Source organism: Diplotaxodon limnothrissa, linkage group LG22, assembly GCF_057381915.1.
Source record: "Diplotaxodon limnothrissa isolate DT_005_m linkage group LG22, D_limnothrissa_male_GT1.1, whole genome shotgun sequence".
NCBI lineage: Eukaryota > Metazoa > Chordata > Actinopteri > Cichliformes > Cichlidae > Diplotaxodon > Diplotaxodon limnothrissa.
The window spans coordinates 3,642,887-3,659,478 of record NC_140616.1 but is presented as its reverse complement, the minus strand read 5'-3'; the positions used below and the strand labels follow the sequence as shown (position 1 = coordinate 3,659,478).

Below are 16,592 nucleotides of genomic sequence, written 5' to 3'. Positions count from 1 at the left end.
TTTTTCTGTGCAACAACAGTGATGCACCCCGGCCTTTTTTGTTTGTACTGTACAAACCAGTTATTATAATGTTGTTAAATAAAATATTCATCATGTAACTACACACAGTGTGACCATCTTTCTTTCAGCACTCATGAAATTTTGTTTATAATATCCTCTTAACACGTAGTGTATCATATTTGATACATACAGTTTTTATGAGTTTTTGAGATTGCACAATACACTATTGAGCAAAAAAAATACAAGGTGCAGCAAATATGATACAAATTAAAACTAATCTATGCAAATTAATATATTTTTTATTTGTCAGGAGGCTCAATAAATGTTCCATGTTCAAAAAAGACTTTTTAGAATTTTCTGGCAATTATTTCATGGTTCAGACTTTAAAAGGATATTACATTTTCCTCCCTCATAATCTAAACACTGACTTATTCTGAGTTATTCAATAAAAACTGAGCCAAAATGCAGAAGTGGTGTTTGAAAAAGTGAGTACATCCCACGATTCAATAACTCGGAGAGCCACTTTTATCAGCAATAACTTAAGGTCATGGTTTTCTGTGTGTCTTTATCAGTCATGGCTGAGGAGGAATTTCAGCAAAGCCTTCTTTACAACGCTGCTTCAGTTCATTGAGGTGTGTGGACATTTATTTATTCACAGCTCTCCTGAGGTCCTGACACAGCATTTCAGCTCAAGTTAGATTGCAGTCTGGCCATTGATTGGACCACATGATTCGTCTTTTTCAGTCATTCTGCTGCAGATTTGCTGCTGTGCTTGGGATCATTGGCCTGTTGCACGACACAGTGTCGCTCAGGCTGAAGCTGTTGGGCAGATGGTCTCACATTTGACTCTAGAATACGTTGGTATAGAATGACTGCAGGTACCCAGGTGAATCTTTTTTCAGTTTCTCCTTATATATATTTATATATCATACCTTATATCTCCTGTTCCATTGGTGGACATTCATATTAAACATGGCCAAAGTTAAAAATAATGAGATCCGTGTGTCCACAAGTAATTCCTTCACATTGCTCTAAACACTTGACTTCAGACAGGTATACCTTTTTTTTTTATTAGTATGAAGTTATAAAGACAAGATATCCCTAAAATGGTCATCTCAGGAAAAGAAGCTCCACCCACCTGCCGTTCAAACCTTCTGTTGTTAAGTGTCAGCCAATCAGAAGGAAGGGAGGGGGAGGAAGCTGAACCACCTTGTGTCAGATGAATATAGGTGCAGGATGAACAAGTATCATGTCAAGTTGTGAAAAATGCAAAACTACTCTGGTGTCCAGTAAAACATGAAGTTTGAGATAATGCTAAGCATGTTGATCCCGAAGCCTTTGGGGGTAAAGTGAGCCCCTGTCCCCGTCCTGCTCCGTCATCGTGCAGCGCCGGAAAGGGCCGAGCAGAAAAAAGAAGGAGGCGTTTCCACACATCAGCTGCAAATTTATGCAGAACAGTAAAATCAGTGCTGCTGCTGCCGCTTCGAGCGTCCTGCACAGAGAAGAAGAAGAAGACGGGCGAAAAGAGCAGCAGCACCGGGCACAACGCAGACAAGAAGCCCGGCGGATCGTTGCATCGCTCGGTGTCGCTCTGCAGCGGGCAGCCGGTGCAGGAGGAGCCGGACGAACCCGGAGCGGTGACGGTAAGGTCGGAGCGAGAGCCGCGTTAACGAGCCAGACAGCAGCGGTGGAGGCGGGGGGGCTAGCGGGAGGCTAGGAGGAGTAGCCTCCGGTGGATCCAGTGTTAACTGGTCTGAAACATGGAGGATGGCTAGCTAACGTTAGCGCTGTGTGAGCTGCTCAGGTGGCTGTTTTTGAGCTGGTGGAGGCTGGAGACGGAGGCAGACTGTAGGTGCTGGGACAGGATGGTTGGAGGAGGAGGAGCAGTGATAAAGGAAACTGCAAAAAAAAAAAAAGATTGTGAACACCTGGTCTGAACAAGTCCTGTAAGGTGGTGAAGTAGATGCAGAAAGGCTGTGTGAGCGATGCTTTTGGAAATGTTTCTCATGCAGGAGCCTTTGTACTAAAGCACGTTTCCCCGTTTTATTCCTGTGAATCCCCGAAAATGGATGCTTTATAATGACTTCCTACCTAAACCAGATAACCTGATTAAAATGATAAACTGCTGCAAAGAGGAAATGAATGTGCATTTTTAAATTGCATGTTACAGTTAATTATATCTTTACAGCTGCCATCTTCATCCCCTCACACGTTCCAGGCCTTTTCCTGCATGTCCAGACGTGCAAAACGGAACAAGAAAAAAATCTAATGCAGAGCTTTAATTTACACAAGCATAAAATACACCTTTGTTTATCAAATGGTCAAAAATAAGAAGAAAATGCACAGACTTCTGTCTTTTATCACTTCACTCTGAGGTTCATACGTTACAGCAAATATTTGCTTTTTCTTACACACAGATTAGTGTGTAACAGTAACCATGCATTGATGATAAAGGTGATGATGGCAATATTGTGTCAAAAATCCACGTCTTTAATATCAGAGATGACTGAATTTTGTGCATGGTTGCAGAATCCTTTCCACCTCCAGCTCTCGCATTTTGAGTTTAAAGCATTTGCAAAATGATTTGACAGATATCTTTTTTTTTTGCACATTTTTCCCTCATTTTCTGCATATATGTAAAGAATATTATTATTATTATTATTATTATGATTTTGTTTTTTTACCACAATCCCTGTGACAGCCTGACTTACATTAATTTGGCAAATCTGTAAATGCAACCTGATTTCATTAATCATTTTAGTTGTGCAGTTTAGAGGTACTTTCATAGTCTTCCTGTCTGCAGGATGCATGTTGTGTGTGGTTAGTGTGAGGGGGTTAAAATTGAATCTGCAGCTTGTCCACAGCATGTAAAACAAGAATGTGGTGGATCGGTCTTATATTGGGCTTTGGTGAAGCTACTCAGTTCATCGACTGCCCCTTAGGTCAACTTTCTGTTGATTGGCTGCCCCTCATAAGCAGAAGGTTTGAACAGGAGGTCGGTGGAGCTTCTGTATACCTGAGATGTCCCCTTATCTGGACATCCTACAGATCCAAGCAGGAAAAAACTGCATATAATTTACCAAAGTTTCAAGTAATGAGGGCAGTAAATGTAATCTTTCATATGAACGTCCATACTAAATCCATCCGTTATAGTGTGCGTGCATGCGTGTGTGTGTGACAGAAAAAAGGAAAAGCTTGATGGAAGCCCTTTAAAGGTGTAAACTGGTCTGTGGAGCATTGTGTCCGTCTCCATGGTGGCGATAGGAAAAAACAGCTGTCAGCGAGACACTCAGTCGTTGTGATTTACTGCCATAAAAAATGAAAACATTTTAAAATGTTGAAAGTGTTAAAAATAACCAGCAGCAGAACTACATCAGTCATCCACGCTGTAAAAAGTGTTTCACAGCATCTCGACTCTGTGAGGTCTGCTGTTTGTCAGGAACCGTGACAGGTGTGGAGTTTTTTTCCTCCTCTATCCATCAGACTCTCGCAGAGAGAGAAACTGGTGTTTGTTTCATCCTGTGTTTGACTGACGGACGCCTCATCTGTCTCCTCAGCAGCCATGGAGACAGACGGAGAGCAGAACCAGCAGGGGGCCTCGACCAATGGAAGCGCTCCGTCTGGGACCAGCTCCCGCCCCTCTCCCATGAATTCCATGTCTCTGTATGAAAGGCAGGCGGTCCAGGTAGGTGTGAGTGTTTATACCTGTGTGGCTACAGGACCAGACCACATTGATTTTCACACGCTGACAATGAGTCCTCACTTCATGGAAAAAGCTTTTAAAGGCTCGGTTCACAGCTGCCTTTAGAATTCAGGTTAAGATCAGTTTAGTTTAACAGTTAAAAACTAACACACATGTTAGTTAGCTGGATTTCCAGTTTTGGGCCTCAGTAATAATCCAAGTGTGCCAGGATTGTTGTGCACAAAGGGGGGAAAAGGCATCGCGTAAAAAATATTTAAAATGCTTAAAAATGTAAGTTTTGTTCGACAGGAAATGCGTTTCTTTGTTTGTAAATGTGAAAAAAGGGAGACATCCCTGATTAGAAACCAGTGCTCATCCTCAAAAACTCCCCTCCCCAAGTAGGAAGTGGTCATAATCTTCATGGGGTGGCTTTTAATGACCCCTACCATCTTTAATATCTCGCTGTTCTCACACTTGAACCATACCTTGAGGGTGATAGCCCGGCAGCATGGTGCATTGTTCTGCTTTCGAGTTGTTATTGTTGGGCTAAAAGTAGGTTGCATGCCTGGGGATTAGATTGCACGTATACAGGTCTAGATTCAGGTCTAGACTTTAAAAACGTGACTCGTGGGAGCGTTTGGTTCTTTGCATAGTTTAAAACTCATTTCAGATGCGTCGTGAAACACGTAAAATAGATCCCTGTGGCAAAACCTTCACTGTGATGTAGGCGGAGCATTTATAATCCTGCCAGTGAACAAAATTGTAATAAAAATTAATAGAAAATGATGATATCACTTTGCATTTTCGTGTCCAAATTGTGTTTTTGGCTGCAGCGTAAACATGGACTGTTTGCGTGTAAGCAGGGGCAGAAAGTGTGTGTGTGGCTCATTTGTCTTCATAATTTCTGATTTATGTGTTAGCCGATGGACAGAAACTGATGAAGACTGACTGAATCGGGGGGGGGTAAAGAAAAGAGACCGAGTCGTGCTGGGTGTGATGGAGGCTGGGTGTTATTTTCTCAGGCTTTTGTCACCCTGCACGGCCATCTGTCTCTGTCACCCGGCACACACTAATCCAGCCCGCCGCGCTCGCTTTCATCCCCCGACTTATTACTGTACGAGCCTCCCCTCATACATCAGGCAGCTGGCAGGTTTCTGCAGCTTCGCTCTCTCTCTGCTCCTTCTGCACTCGTTTCTCTCAGTCTGCTCTATCCCCTCAATTTTCTCTGCACTTCCTTTTCCATCCTAAATTTCTCCCATCCCTCACTCTTTCATGTCTTCTTCTGACTCTTTGCCGTCATGTTTTCCATCCCCATCTTTTCACAGCACTTTACTTCCTTCATGCTCCGTTCCTCCCTCCCCCTTTTTTTTTTTCTTCTCCTTCTCCAAAATGCTGTCCCTCCTTCAGTTTTCATTTTTGGCCGTCTGCTCCTCCCTCCAGGCCCTGCAGGCGTTACAGAGGCAGCCCAATGCCGCTCAGTACTTCCAGCAGCTGATGCTGCAGCAGCAGATCAACAACGCAGCACAGCTGCAGAACCTGGCAGCTGTGCAACAGGTAAAGGTGTGTGCAAATTTCACTTTGTTTCTTTCAAGTAAAGGAAGTTATAAACATCCTGCACGTGTTGTTTGCAAAGCACAAAGAAAAACTATTGTAAGAAATAAAACGATACATGATGACGCTGTAAGAGCGTTGCATAAGACAGATTGCCACCTACTTGCATGCAATAATTAACTCCCATGAAAACCAGAAGAAAAAGGTGGGGAGGCCACGTCTACAGTCGATGCTGGACAGCTGTGGGTTGTAAAACATGGAGGCTTTGTGGCCAGAAACAAAGCTGAGCATATTTTGCATCAACCACACAACAGCCTCTGTAAACATCTCAGTTTTCATTTTGTTTGGAGTTTATTGAAACCTTAAGCTGCTTTTTTTCTCTGTCTCTTCCCTTTCTTCGTTTTACTTTCTTTGTTTTTTTAAGGCCACTCTGGCTGCCAGTCGTCAGTCAAGCCCCTCCAGCAGTAGCTCTTCTCAGACTACCAGCACAACCGCAGTACGTAATCATACAAAAACGATAGCTCTTTATGCCACAAAATCAGTACCGCTTTTTTTCCTTCGAGCCACAAAGGATCTTAAAGATGCACGTTCCTGTTCTTCAGGTCAATGTAACATCTGGATCAGGGTCTACAACCAGCAGCCGTCCAATGGGTGCCTCAGCAACATCCACAATCAGCCAATCAGTGCTGCTTAGTGGGACAGCCGGAGGGCAGGGCCAGATGTACCTGAGAGTGAGTTTGATCAGATGGTTTATGTGCGGCAGCTCAGTTTTGTGCATTTTAATGGCTTTAATGTCTTTTTGTCCTGCAGGTGAACCGCTCCCTTAGGACGCCTATCCCCTCCCAGCTCATTTTCATGCCCGGCAGCACTGCAACTACTGCTGTGGCAACTGTTGCCCAGCAGCCACAGGCTCAGCAACAGCAGCAGGAAGTGCCTCCGACTTCCTCATCCAGCAGCCAATCTGATAACGACCAGGTGTGTGGCTAACATAAAAATGTTCTCATGGCTTGAAGACACATTCTTTCGTTCTTCAGCAACAAAGTGACAGATGGGTGTTTTCACCCAAACATTTGCTCTGTGCTCCATCTCCAGGTACAGAATCTAGCCATGCGAGGTCTGTCGGGTCCTAAAGGTGTGGGTGTTAAGACTGAAGCCCCAGAGAGAAGTGACTCGGGTAGGAAAGAAAGAAGAGGAATTAAACATATAAATGAGCTTTGTAATGCTCTGAAGGTTGTGTATGATGATGGAGCCTGTGGTGGATTTGGCAGAAATTTCAGAAGCGTACACTTAATTTGGACTTTCTCATTTTAGTTATAATAATATTGAAGCAAATTCATGACAGTGATTCAGGTTTAAATGCTTTTATATGTAACGTAACGTTAATTTGGGGGTGAACTGCCGTTTTAAATGTGATGAATCACTAAATAGACACTAATATATTTTCATTCTTATTTTTCCCAGCTGCCTACTCGCTGGTCCAGCCCTCTCACCAGTCTACCCCTCAGTCCCCCACCAAACCAAGCCAGCCTCAGCCCCAGCCATCCCACATCAAAATCCCTACCTACCCCCAGCCTACTAATCTCAAAGCTCACCCCGTCTCTTCTTCCGGTGCCTCGTCGTCCTCGTCGTCTTCCATCCCTCTCTCCCAGCTCTTACTCCACGGTACTCGAACCCTCACCACAGGAACCACAGCTCCCACAGCAGCACATACTCTGGTCTTGACATCCAACGCCACATCTCAGCCCCACGGGTACCCGGTGGGCACGGCAACCATCAAACCAGCGGTCAACGCTCAGACTCTGGTGGTGCAGCCTCTACAGAAAACCTCACTCGGTGCTGAGAAATCAGGCCACGGAAACGGACCCATCCCCATCCAACCTAAAACTTTACAGGGGCTCCGCCTGCCCCTCCAGCTTCCTTCAAGGAACCCCCCTCCCATCCTGCCTGCTCCGCCGCCTGCCAGCAGCTCCAGCCAGCCTCCCCACACGCCTCACATCCCAGTGCAGATAGTGGGAGCCAGGCAGAGCACACTTGGAAATGCCCAGGCTCTCGCTCTGGCCCGTGGCAGCTGCAGCCAGGATGGTGCCGCCGTCCTCAGCAGCTCCTCTAGTCTGCTCACCATGGTGGCGTCCATCGCTTCCAGGGAGGGTGGAGTCGTCGGCCGAGGGGTGGGGCTGAAGACGCTTCAGTCACCCCAGGAGGCTCCCCCCTTGGCTCAGGTGTCTCAGGTGCATCCACAAGCCAATCAGAGCTCTGGACAGAGTCAGAACAGACAGCTGGCTTCAAGCCCTGCCTCTTGCTGGCCCTCCACCATTTCATCTCCTCCCCCCTCGCTGTCTCGCTCCTCCCTCTCTCTCCACCTGGTGACCGAAGAGCAGAGAGCAGCATCAGCTGGTGTAACCACCAATGGAGACTCATCAGGAGGTCAGACGCCACAGGTCAGCTGAAGCAGGATTTAAGTGATTCTCATGAATCAGACTTGATGTTTTTCTAACCCACACACATTTCTACATGTCACAGATGGTGATTTTGGGTTCTAGCACTAAAACAAACACGCTACTCAGCCATAACTGCTCCTTGTGTAAATATTACATCCTACAATCACTCTCAGTGTCTGTCTGTATCTGTTGGCACTTTTTGTTTAGAGTAAACAGACGACTGGCTCTCTGAAAAGAAAATCAGACTCGAATTCAGCCAATGACGAACATGGCCCCTCCCCTCCACGGCTCCAGCCAGTCAGAGATCATGCCTCGGCCATCCCAGCCAATCCCGTCGATGCAGGTAATAACATAGAAATACATCCCTGTAAAATACTGTCAACACACACACTCGGTGAAAAACAGTATTTATCTTCCTCTCACCTCTCCAGGCTCTGCTGCTCCTCCTCCTCCTCCACCTCCTCCTCCTGCATCCTCTCCTTCTCCTCCTGCATCCTCTCCTTCTCCAGTGCTGCTGGTGTCCCGTGGGACTTGTGGTCAGGGTGAGAGAGCTCCTCCACCTCAAGCTGTGGTTAAACCGCAGGTTCTTACACACCTCATAGAGGGCTTTGTGATCCAGGAGGGGGCGGAGCCTTTCCCTGTGAGTACATGGGATTTGTAGTTTGTTTTTTGTTTTGTTTTTGTCGGTCGCTGACTCTTAAACTGAATTTGTGTTTGACAGGTCTGCGGTCCAGTCAAGGACTCGGCTGGTGAAGATTTGACTAACGACAGTCCAGACACTAACCCGTCGGAGACTGTTACCACAGCAACAGGTAACAGCCAGACTGCTTAAAGCAGTGCTGCTTTAAAGACACGTTTAAGGGCTGAAATCAGAATCATAAATATCTACTGTAAGGTTTCTGGGATAAAGTTGCCTCTGCATGAGAAACGGCTCTTAAAATCTTGAAAATCAAAATGTGATTTCTGCATTGCTGAAGTCTCTGTGCATTAGCCATAGTACATGTTTTATTGTTGTTGTTCTTTGGCCGTTAGCGTTTTATTATCCTCTAGATTTTTAGTTATTTACTTGGTGTGCCCAGTTTTCTAGCTAGATTCTCATTTTCTTCTTTTAAGTCACACAGTCATGATTTGCTGCAGTTTTTTCTTTATACTGTACACGGTGACTGCCATACTGGACAGTAGATTACAGTAATGTATATTAAAGGCAGACCTTGGTACAGCTGATATCTTCAAAACTGAAACGCATAAAAAAATTTTGAGCATTATGAATGTAGAGAATTGGAGGGAAAATATGAACAATATGAATTGTTTTTTTGTTTTGATTTTTTGGTGATCTGTCCCTTTAACATTATAACATGGACATGGCTTATGGGATTTAATGTTGTGTAACAAGATGACCCGTGTTTGCCCCGTTTGTTTGAGCTGGGCTGCAGGAAAGCATAAAGACTTTAATTATAACTTTCAAGCTGGGAATTTCCCACCTCTGAGTCTAAACCGCAGGCAGCGCGATATCACAAGAAAATATCATCGCAGTCTGATTTTCTGTGTGTGGACCGGGACTCATAACCCGTTGGAGTATATAATACCACGTTTGCGTTTGTGTATTATTCACCATCTGCTTTGTTCTGTCTCTAAACTCTCTCCTCAGTGCTGAAGTGTGAATACTGTAAAAACTTTGCTCCTGCCAGCCAGTTCCGAGGCACCAAAAGGTTCTGCTCCATGTCTTGTGCCAAGAGGTACTTCAAAATGCATGAAACATATACAGAATAAATCACTGTACTGCAAACAGCTGCAGCCACTTCAGCTTATTTCACAGTGCGAGTGATAAACGTCTGTTTCTAGTTACAGTGCAGTTTGTCATAGATGCTGTGCAGTAAGATTTGGATATCTTGAAGTCAAACAAAACTGCATAAAGCTCAAAACCTCAATCCTCTTTGAGGCTTTTAGTTCTTAGTTATATACAGTGTTTCCCACATAACTGCACTGTAATTGTGCCATGCAGTGCATGTGTGTGCCTTCTTAAATAAATGGAAAATAAATCCTTTATATAATAACGTCTGCTTTCCCATCTACAAACTGTAGCATCTAGAACTGCAGCTGAAGGCTGACTGCTTTAGTAGAATCGACTGCGCGCATATATAGATGTATATAGTAGGGGTGCAACGATACACAAAATTCACGGTTCGGTTCGATACTTTTGTGTCACGGTTTGATATTTTTTCGATACAAAAAAATGTTCATGCCTTTTTAATTTGTCATTTATTAAAATTATAAATATATATTTTAACTCAAAAGTACAGTTTTTAAATTTAATGTTGCTGAAACAACAAAGGGATAAAATAATAAATCTATCTGATCGAGAAATCACTCATCTTTGGAAAAGAGAGTTTATTACAGAGAAATGGCTCTTTCAAAATAAAAGCTATACTATACGCTTCTTCTGGGCTATATTCTCAGCAGCATATTAAACATATCATAAGGAGAATCCTGTGCTAACGGCTGTCTAAATGACTCGGGTAAAGTTTGTAGCATGCGTGCTTGTTGTTTTTGTCTGCTTCCACTTGTCTTTGCACTAGGATGATGTCGGCGTAAATGTGCAGTCATATTTGTTGTGTTCCCACTAGTGCTGTCAGCGTTAGTCTGATATGACCTTAGCGCCACAACACGGCAAATCTCCGTTAACGAGCTACCGCGGATCGCCCCGTGCGTGGGGCTAGACGGCCAACACGTTAACGAGCTAACTGCGCTAACACACTAGTTCCCACCCATGTAATTGAGCATTGCATGGCACATCCAACATACTGTTTTACTTTAGTCCATGACGCGCTTACCTTCAGGGTCATACGTCACATGAAAACCAAAATAGTTCCAAACGCCAGATCTGAATCAGGGTGGGGGAGGTTCAGTCGTTGAGGCAGTTGGCATTTTGCAACAAGCTTAGCTTCTGTCTTGCTAGCTTGCGCTGCGCTCAGTGGATCTGTGCTCCACAGTGCAGCCTAGGCGGAGTAGTTGAACGCACTGAGTGCTCCACACAGACGGCATCGTCAGAAGAAAAGTTGATAAAAAATTTTTAAATTGTATTGTTCGATACATATGCGTACCGAACCGAAAGCACTGTATCGAACGGTTCAATATCGATAGGAGTATCGTTGCACCCCTAATGTATACATATATATAAATATATAACAAACAGAAGGGTTACCCATCTGAAACAGGATGGGCTATGCCAGCTGTTTAGCATCAAGTGAGCTTTCAAAGTAAGAGTGAGGAGGCTGTACTCTTGTCAGTTTTCTGTTCTGTTGGATGAAAGATGGTGTCAGCCATGGCCTATCCCAGCTGTCATGAGACAAAAGGCTGCGTACACCGTGGACTGGTCACCAGGCTGTTGTAGGGCTAACAGAGGGACACCTAGGGGTCATTTTACAGTCACAACAACAACAACATAGCGTATGTGTCTTTGGACTGTGGGAGGAAGCCAAAGTACTCAGAGGGAACCCATGCAAGCTTGGGGAGAACATGCCAGCCAATGGCTAAAAGCCATTTTTAAAAAAAAAAAAAAAAGGACACAAAATGACTTTAAATCCCAGAGCTGCCAAAGACTAGTGTGTGTGTGTGTGTGGGGAAACACTGATATATAATGAATCGATATCAAAAGCCAGTGTTACTAAAGATGTGACCCACTAAATGTTGTCTAAAACGGGACTTTAGTGTGAATTCTCAGGTGGCTCCAGCTGTAAATCTCACAGCTTGTGTTTTTCTGTTCTCATGTTTTTTTTTCTGTGTCTACATATTGTGATAGCCTCACTTCATCCACTTTCACATGCAGCATGTAACCTCGCAGTACAGTGGAGGACGCTTTGTTTCTCCTCTGAATGTGCTCCGTATTAAAATGTACACTGTATTTATTATGTGACATGTTTCAGTAGAAAACAATGCGCTGTCTGCATTGTTTGTTACAGTATGTTGTCAGCTTATGATTTGACATTTTCTGCTTCTGCTTTGTATTTGTCCCTTTGCCCACTACACGTGTATAGCTTATATACCGCGTACGGTGCAAAGAGACAAAAACTGTGTTGCTCGTCTTGGCTTCAGTACCGTATATGTCACTCTTTGTCTACGATACAGTATGTATTGGTTCCCCAGGTACAACGTCAGCTTCAGGCAGCACTTCGGCGTGCGGCAGGGTCACGGCCAGCGTCAAGCTCAAGATCACTCTTCGGATCGGGATCAGAGCCGCGGACACCTCTCCAACTCGGACGACGAGGGAGGAATCGCCAGGAGGAGGGTTCCCCGCAGGACCAGCTCAGAAATAGCCAGTGCCAAGATAGCAGGGAGGCCCGTACCTGCCAAGGTGAGGCAGGATTATACAGTCCCTACAAGGAAAATTATTGGTGCAGGTCAAAAATTAGAAGTCCGATCCCAGCTGATAACTGATCTGTGTAGTTGTACTGGAGCCTTTCCTGCTTTGATCACATTTAAATAGCCTTTGCTCACATGCAGGTAAGCGGTCTGTGTGGAGAGCAAAAGAGGCATTGCATTTGTTTAGAAACGAGTGCATCAGAGGGACGGCTCAGGTTGAGCAGTTTGGAGATGCAGTTGGAGAGCCAAGGCTGATGTGGTTTGGACGTGTGCAGAGGAGGGTTAGTGGATATTTTGGGCAGAGGGTGTTGAATATAGAGCTGCCAGGCAGGAGGAAAAGCAGGAGACCACAGAGAAGATTCATGGATGTAGCGAAGGAGGACATGCAGAGCGTTGGTGTGACAGAAGCTGGTAAGAAAGAGGCTGATGATCTGAGAGCAGCCGAAAGAAGACGAACCAGCAGACGAGATGGTGGGCTCAGATTTGTCTGATGGATTTCAAACTTTAGCAAAAGGGTTTTTAAACTTTAGTGGCCTCTTAATAAAGCCTGTAAGTGTTGATATGTGCAAAATATTTGGCTCCAAATATTTTTAATGTTTGTATGTTTAACTCTGCAAAACACATATAATATTTTTTTACACCTTTTTCAGTCAATTTATTACTTTTCTATCATCCTATTGGCAGAAATGCAACTTTAAGTAGTTTTAAACATATTTGGATGCTAGAACTTTACACCCAGTCATCAATAACTGTGATCATGTTCAAAATGATCTGCTTCTACCGCAGCTTTCAGCTTCCTGGGAAGTGTTTTTTGTAAAATAACTTCACTTGTAACCACATTAAACCACATACAGATCTGGCTTTGTGCTCAGGGACATCAACACGGATGGAGGAGCACACAAATATAATTGTGCGAGGAGGGCGATCTCTTTCTAATAATGATGTCAGTGTACATACAAATAATCCATTAGTCAAAGCTCAGGCTTCAGACTGCTGAAGCTCTGTTTCAGAGGAGACATCCCCAGTGTGGTCATTTCACACCACTCTGGCTGCGAGCTTAGAAACCACGGCCAGAAGCCCAGATTAACACAAATACACTGAATTATGCCGAGTAAAGAATAGAAATGCAGAGTAAATAAGCATAAAAGAGCCCCTTTAAATTTCTCCTCCATTGTTACAAACTGGCCCCAAACCAAATGTATGAGACTCCTGAACACAAACTTCATGTAACAGCAAAAATAGACCTGAATCCATCTGAATGTGCATTTTTCACTTGTATGCATGATGAGCCTTTTGAAGTCATTACTTGCTTCTCTGTGACGGTGCTCAGGTATCTCGAGGTTTGTGCTCCTTTTTTATAAACTGTAACAATCCCCGTCTGTGCAGCTCTAATCTTTAAATATGCAGACGGGGTTTTGTCCTTGTAGCCTATGTTCATGTTTTTGCAAGCAGACCGGGACACTAGTGAACGCTGCTGCTTTTTTTTTTTTTTTTTCTTCCTCCGCTTGTAGTGCCGGTCCGAGTCGAGCCATTCAGATGAGGAGTCCAGCGTAGAGGAGGATGAAGATGACCCCATGTCTCTCTCGCCGGCCTCCTCAGCGTCCTGCCACCAGCCGCCTCCTCCGCTCCCAGCAGAGAGCTCACCACCGCCCACCTGCCTGCCTGCTAGCCCCTCCCAGTGGAGCGTGGAGGAAGTGTCACAGTTTATTTCCTCACTGCAAGGTTAGAAGATCTGATTTTTGATCTTATAATGCAGCACTGATTCACATAAAGATAAAAGGCTCGACTTCACGGTCAAGGTCAGAGGTCGAGTTATCTTCTGAATGAGTTAACTCGAGGGCAAGGGGATGCAGGATGTTGAAATTGGCACCATAGAGGTGTGTGCTAGGAGGCAGAGGGGTAGCATGGTGGCCACCAGTATTTTTAAAGCCCTTCCAGCGTCTCTCCCTCTGTGGAATCTGTGAACTCCTGAACTGATAGATGATGGAAGTGGGGGTAAAGAGGAAAATGAATGGCAGTGCTCCTGAATTAGCTGGTTTCTGGCTACTGCTGATGTTTATCTTGTGTTGCTCTGCTTTTATATTCAAGTGCAGTAATTGATGTTTTGATCAGTTCTTCTTTTAATTTGCAGTTTCATGCTTATCAACATTGTTAATACTGTACAGTTAAAATAACAGACCAGTTTCATATTAATGTGACACATTAATCTGGAGTTCAGCTGTTTCCACCTCGAACTTGATGCTTTTATTTGTTATGTAAATGTTTGCATTTGGAGCTAATGCATGAACGACTGTGTGCATTAATGTTAATGTACCATAATTTTCAACCTTTGCATTTTTGTCCACCTGTGCTTTTATCCGTCGTCCTCTCAGGGTGCGAGGATCTCGCCTCCCAGTTCCTGTCGCAGGAAATTGATGGACAGGCGCTGCTGCTGCTGAAGGAGGAGCATCTCATGTCCACCATGAACATCAAGCTTGGCCCTGCCCTCAAGATCTGCGCTCACATCAACAGCCTAAGAGACTGACCGGTGTTTTTACCACAAATCTGCAAAGTTTAAAAGTGAAGCCCCCCCGGGCATCCACCACCAGCCCGCGGGTCAGATATGGAGCTCGAGAGTCCTGCAGGTGAATGTTTGAAGTACAGTTCATTTCCCAAACACGGCAAAGACTCTGGGACTGCAGAAGTGGAATCTCATCCTGTTTCACATCAGATTCTCGCACAAGTTGTAAAAATCCTTCAAATGTGCGATTTTATTTCGATGAAGGTACACGTTCCACCAAATTCTGCTCAAAATCAATGTAAATGAAGGTTTTGAATGTATTTTAATTGCAAACGAGACTCGTTGAACCTGAAGTACTTGCTCGTTATTTTTTCTGACCGTAGACCGAGGCTGTGATTTATTTTCGTTTCGTTAAACTTCCTTTAAAAGACTGAAGATACAGACAGAAGAAAACAGCTGTGCTTTGTTTTGCACAGGAATTTGGAAGGAAGACCTTTGGAAGCACTTCTATAGCACTTCCTTTGTAAAGTGAAGTCACAAATCTTTTTCTTATGTAGTTCAGCATTCCTTCAAAGACATGAATTTCATTGCGTACTTCCAGCATTCTAATTATTTGAGAAGAGTATACAATGGCACTTTTATTTTGAAGGCAGCCTATTCTTTGCGCTACAGGGTACTGTGAGAGTACAGGGTACTGGGTGCAGAAACACCAGAGTCCAAATGAAACCCTAATCCCTCAAGGTTCAAAGAGCATTTCATACTTCAAGTAAAAATACGGATGTTGCATAACTTTTTCTCACATCTTTACCGTATTGTTTTATATCCAGAGAACATCAGCTCTACTGCTGAATGCTTTTCACTGTTTTTAAGCTTTTTACCAGAGAAGTTCACGTCAACTCTGTGATTATTCACCTGTCAGCAGTTTGTGAGATTACTCAAATGGTACCACCAGCTGCTCCTGGTCTGCATGAGTGCACTTACAAGGCAAGTTCACCGGTTTGGTTTTGTGGAGAGATGCTGTCAGAGAGGAGTTCTGACAATAAGATGTTCATTTTAAAGTGTCTTTAAGTTGCATTCGTGAACAAGAGAAGTTGCTGGCCACACGTGGACCTACGATGGATGTGGGAGAAATAAGACATCACGCCTGAATGAATGAATGACTGTGTGAATGAGTGAACCTTGAAGCTATACTGTAATAAGTGTAAAGTTTGCCTTTCTATTTAAATGCACATTTGTTTGCTGGACTGCCTTGTTTGAAGCTTTTTACTGTAGGACTTTTCTCATGTTCTCTCTCTGTGAACCTCGTGGCCTTTCTCACTAGTCTCTACAACGATAGGTTTAGATGAGGATTGTCGGTTTTTACTGCTTTCATATCATTCCTTGTTTTATATCTGCGCTTACTTTTTTACAACTCTCGATTAAGCAATGAAATGTGTTGCTTTTCCCAAAAAGCGTGACTGAATAGTAGCTACTTTGATCAAGGATCAACTTGCTGTCTTCCTCATAGCTTTGTCACATAGCGTGTAACTACCAAGAGTATTTACCTTTCTAGCTAGCTAGCTATCTTTGGCTTTATTGTTAGTGACTGTGGCTATTCCAGTACTTTGTTTTTGTTTTTCTTTCTTTTTTTTTCTTTTTTTTAAAGGGTAATAATCTTGATGATGTTTGCTTATATTTCACTTTCCCCAGGATTTTGGAGTCTTTAAATCTTCATTCTAAACGCCAAAAAAAAAAAACCTGAATTTCGCCTCATTTCAAGTGAGGTGAGCCACAAATGCAGCTGTGATTACCTGTACAACATTTGTCCAAAATCAGACCATTGCAGCGTTGTTCGTTTAGTCTTCAACATCCCAAAAAGTAGCACTTTTCTCACAGAAGAACAGTGAATTCAGCAAAAAAACGTTCTTTTATATATAAATCTGTATACATACAAATAAGGAAGCCACTTGGAATCAAATGTCTTTGCTTGCAATAATTTCCAAAATCTGCAAAATCTAGAGGGGCTGGTTTTCACAAGAAGAGGTAATTAATACTATCATGCAAATAAATAATCAAACTGTTT

General features: G+C 43.7%; 1 protein-coding gene across 2 annotated transcripts; it reads left to right on the top strand.

The window, feature by feature from the left end:
* The first annotated feature begins 1,447 nt into the window (after positions 1 to 1,447).
* On the top strand, positions 1,448 to 14,554 carry LOC146609205 (polyhomeotic-like protein 1). Of its 2 annotated transcripts, none has more exons than XM_085346477.1 (15): positions 1,448 to 1,643; positions 3,561 to 3,685; positions 5,123 to 5,242; positions 5,658 to 5,729; positions 5,836 to 5,964; positions 6,044 to 6,208; positions 6,326 to 6,407; positions 6,695 to 7,671; positions 7,879 to 8,014; positions 8,103 to 8,311; positions 8,393 to 8,483; positions 9,320 to 9,407; positions 11,815 to 12,022; positions 13,542 to 13,752; positions 14,403 to 14,554. In XM_085346477.1, the coding sequence occupies exons 1-15, from the start codon at positions 1,448 to 1,450 to the stop codon at positions 14,552 to 14,554; spliced, it is 2,961 nt and encodes a 986-aa protein (XP_085202603.1). The 2 variants fall into 2 exon arrangements, with proteins under 2 accessions (XP_085202603.1, XP_085202602.1); XM_085346476.1 differs by having other exon boundaries at positions 3,558 to 3,685; positions 11,797 to 12,022.
* The last annotated feature ends 2,038 nt before the right edge of the window (positions 14,555 to 16,592 follow it).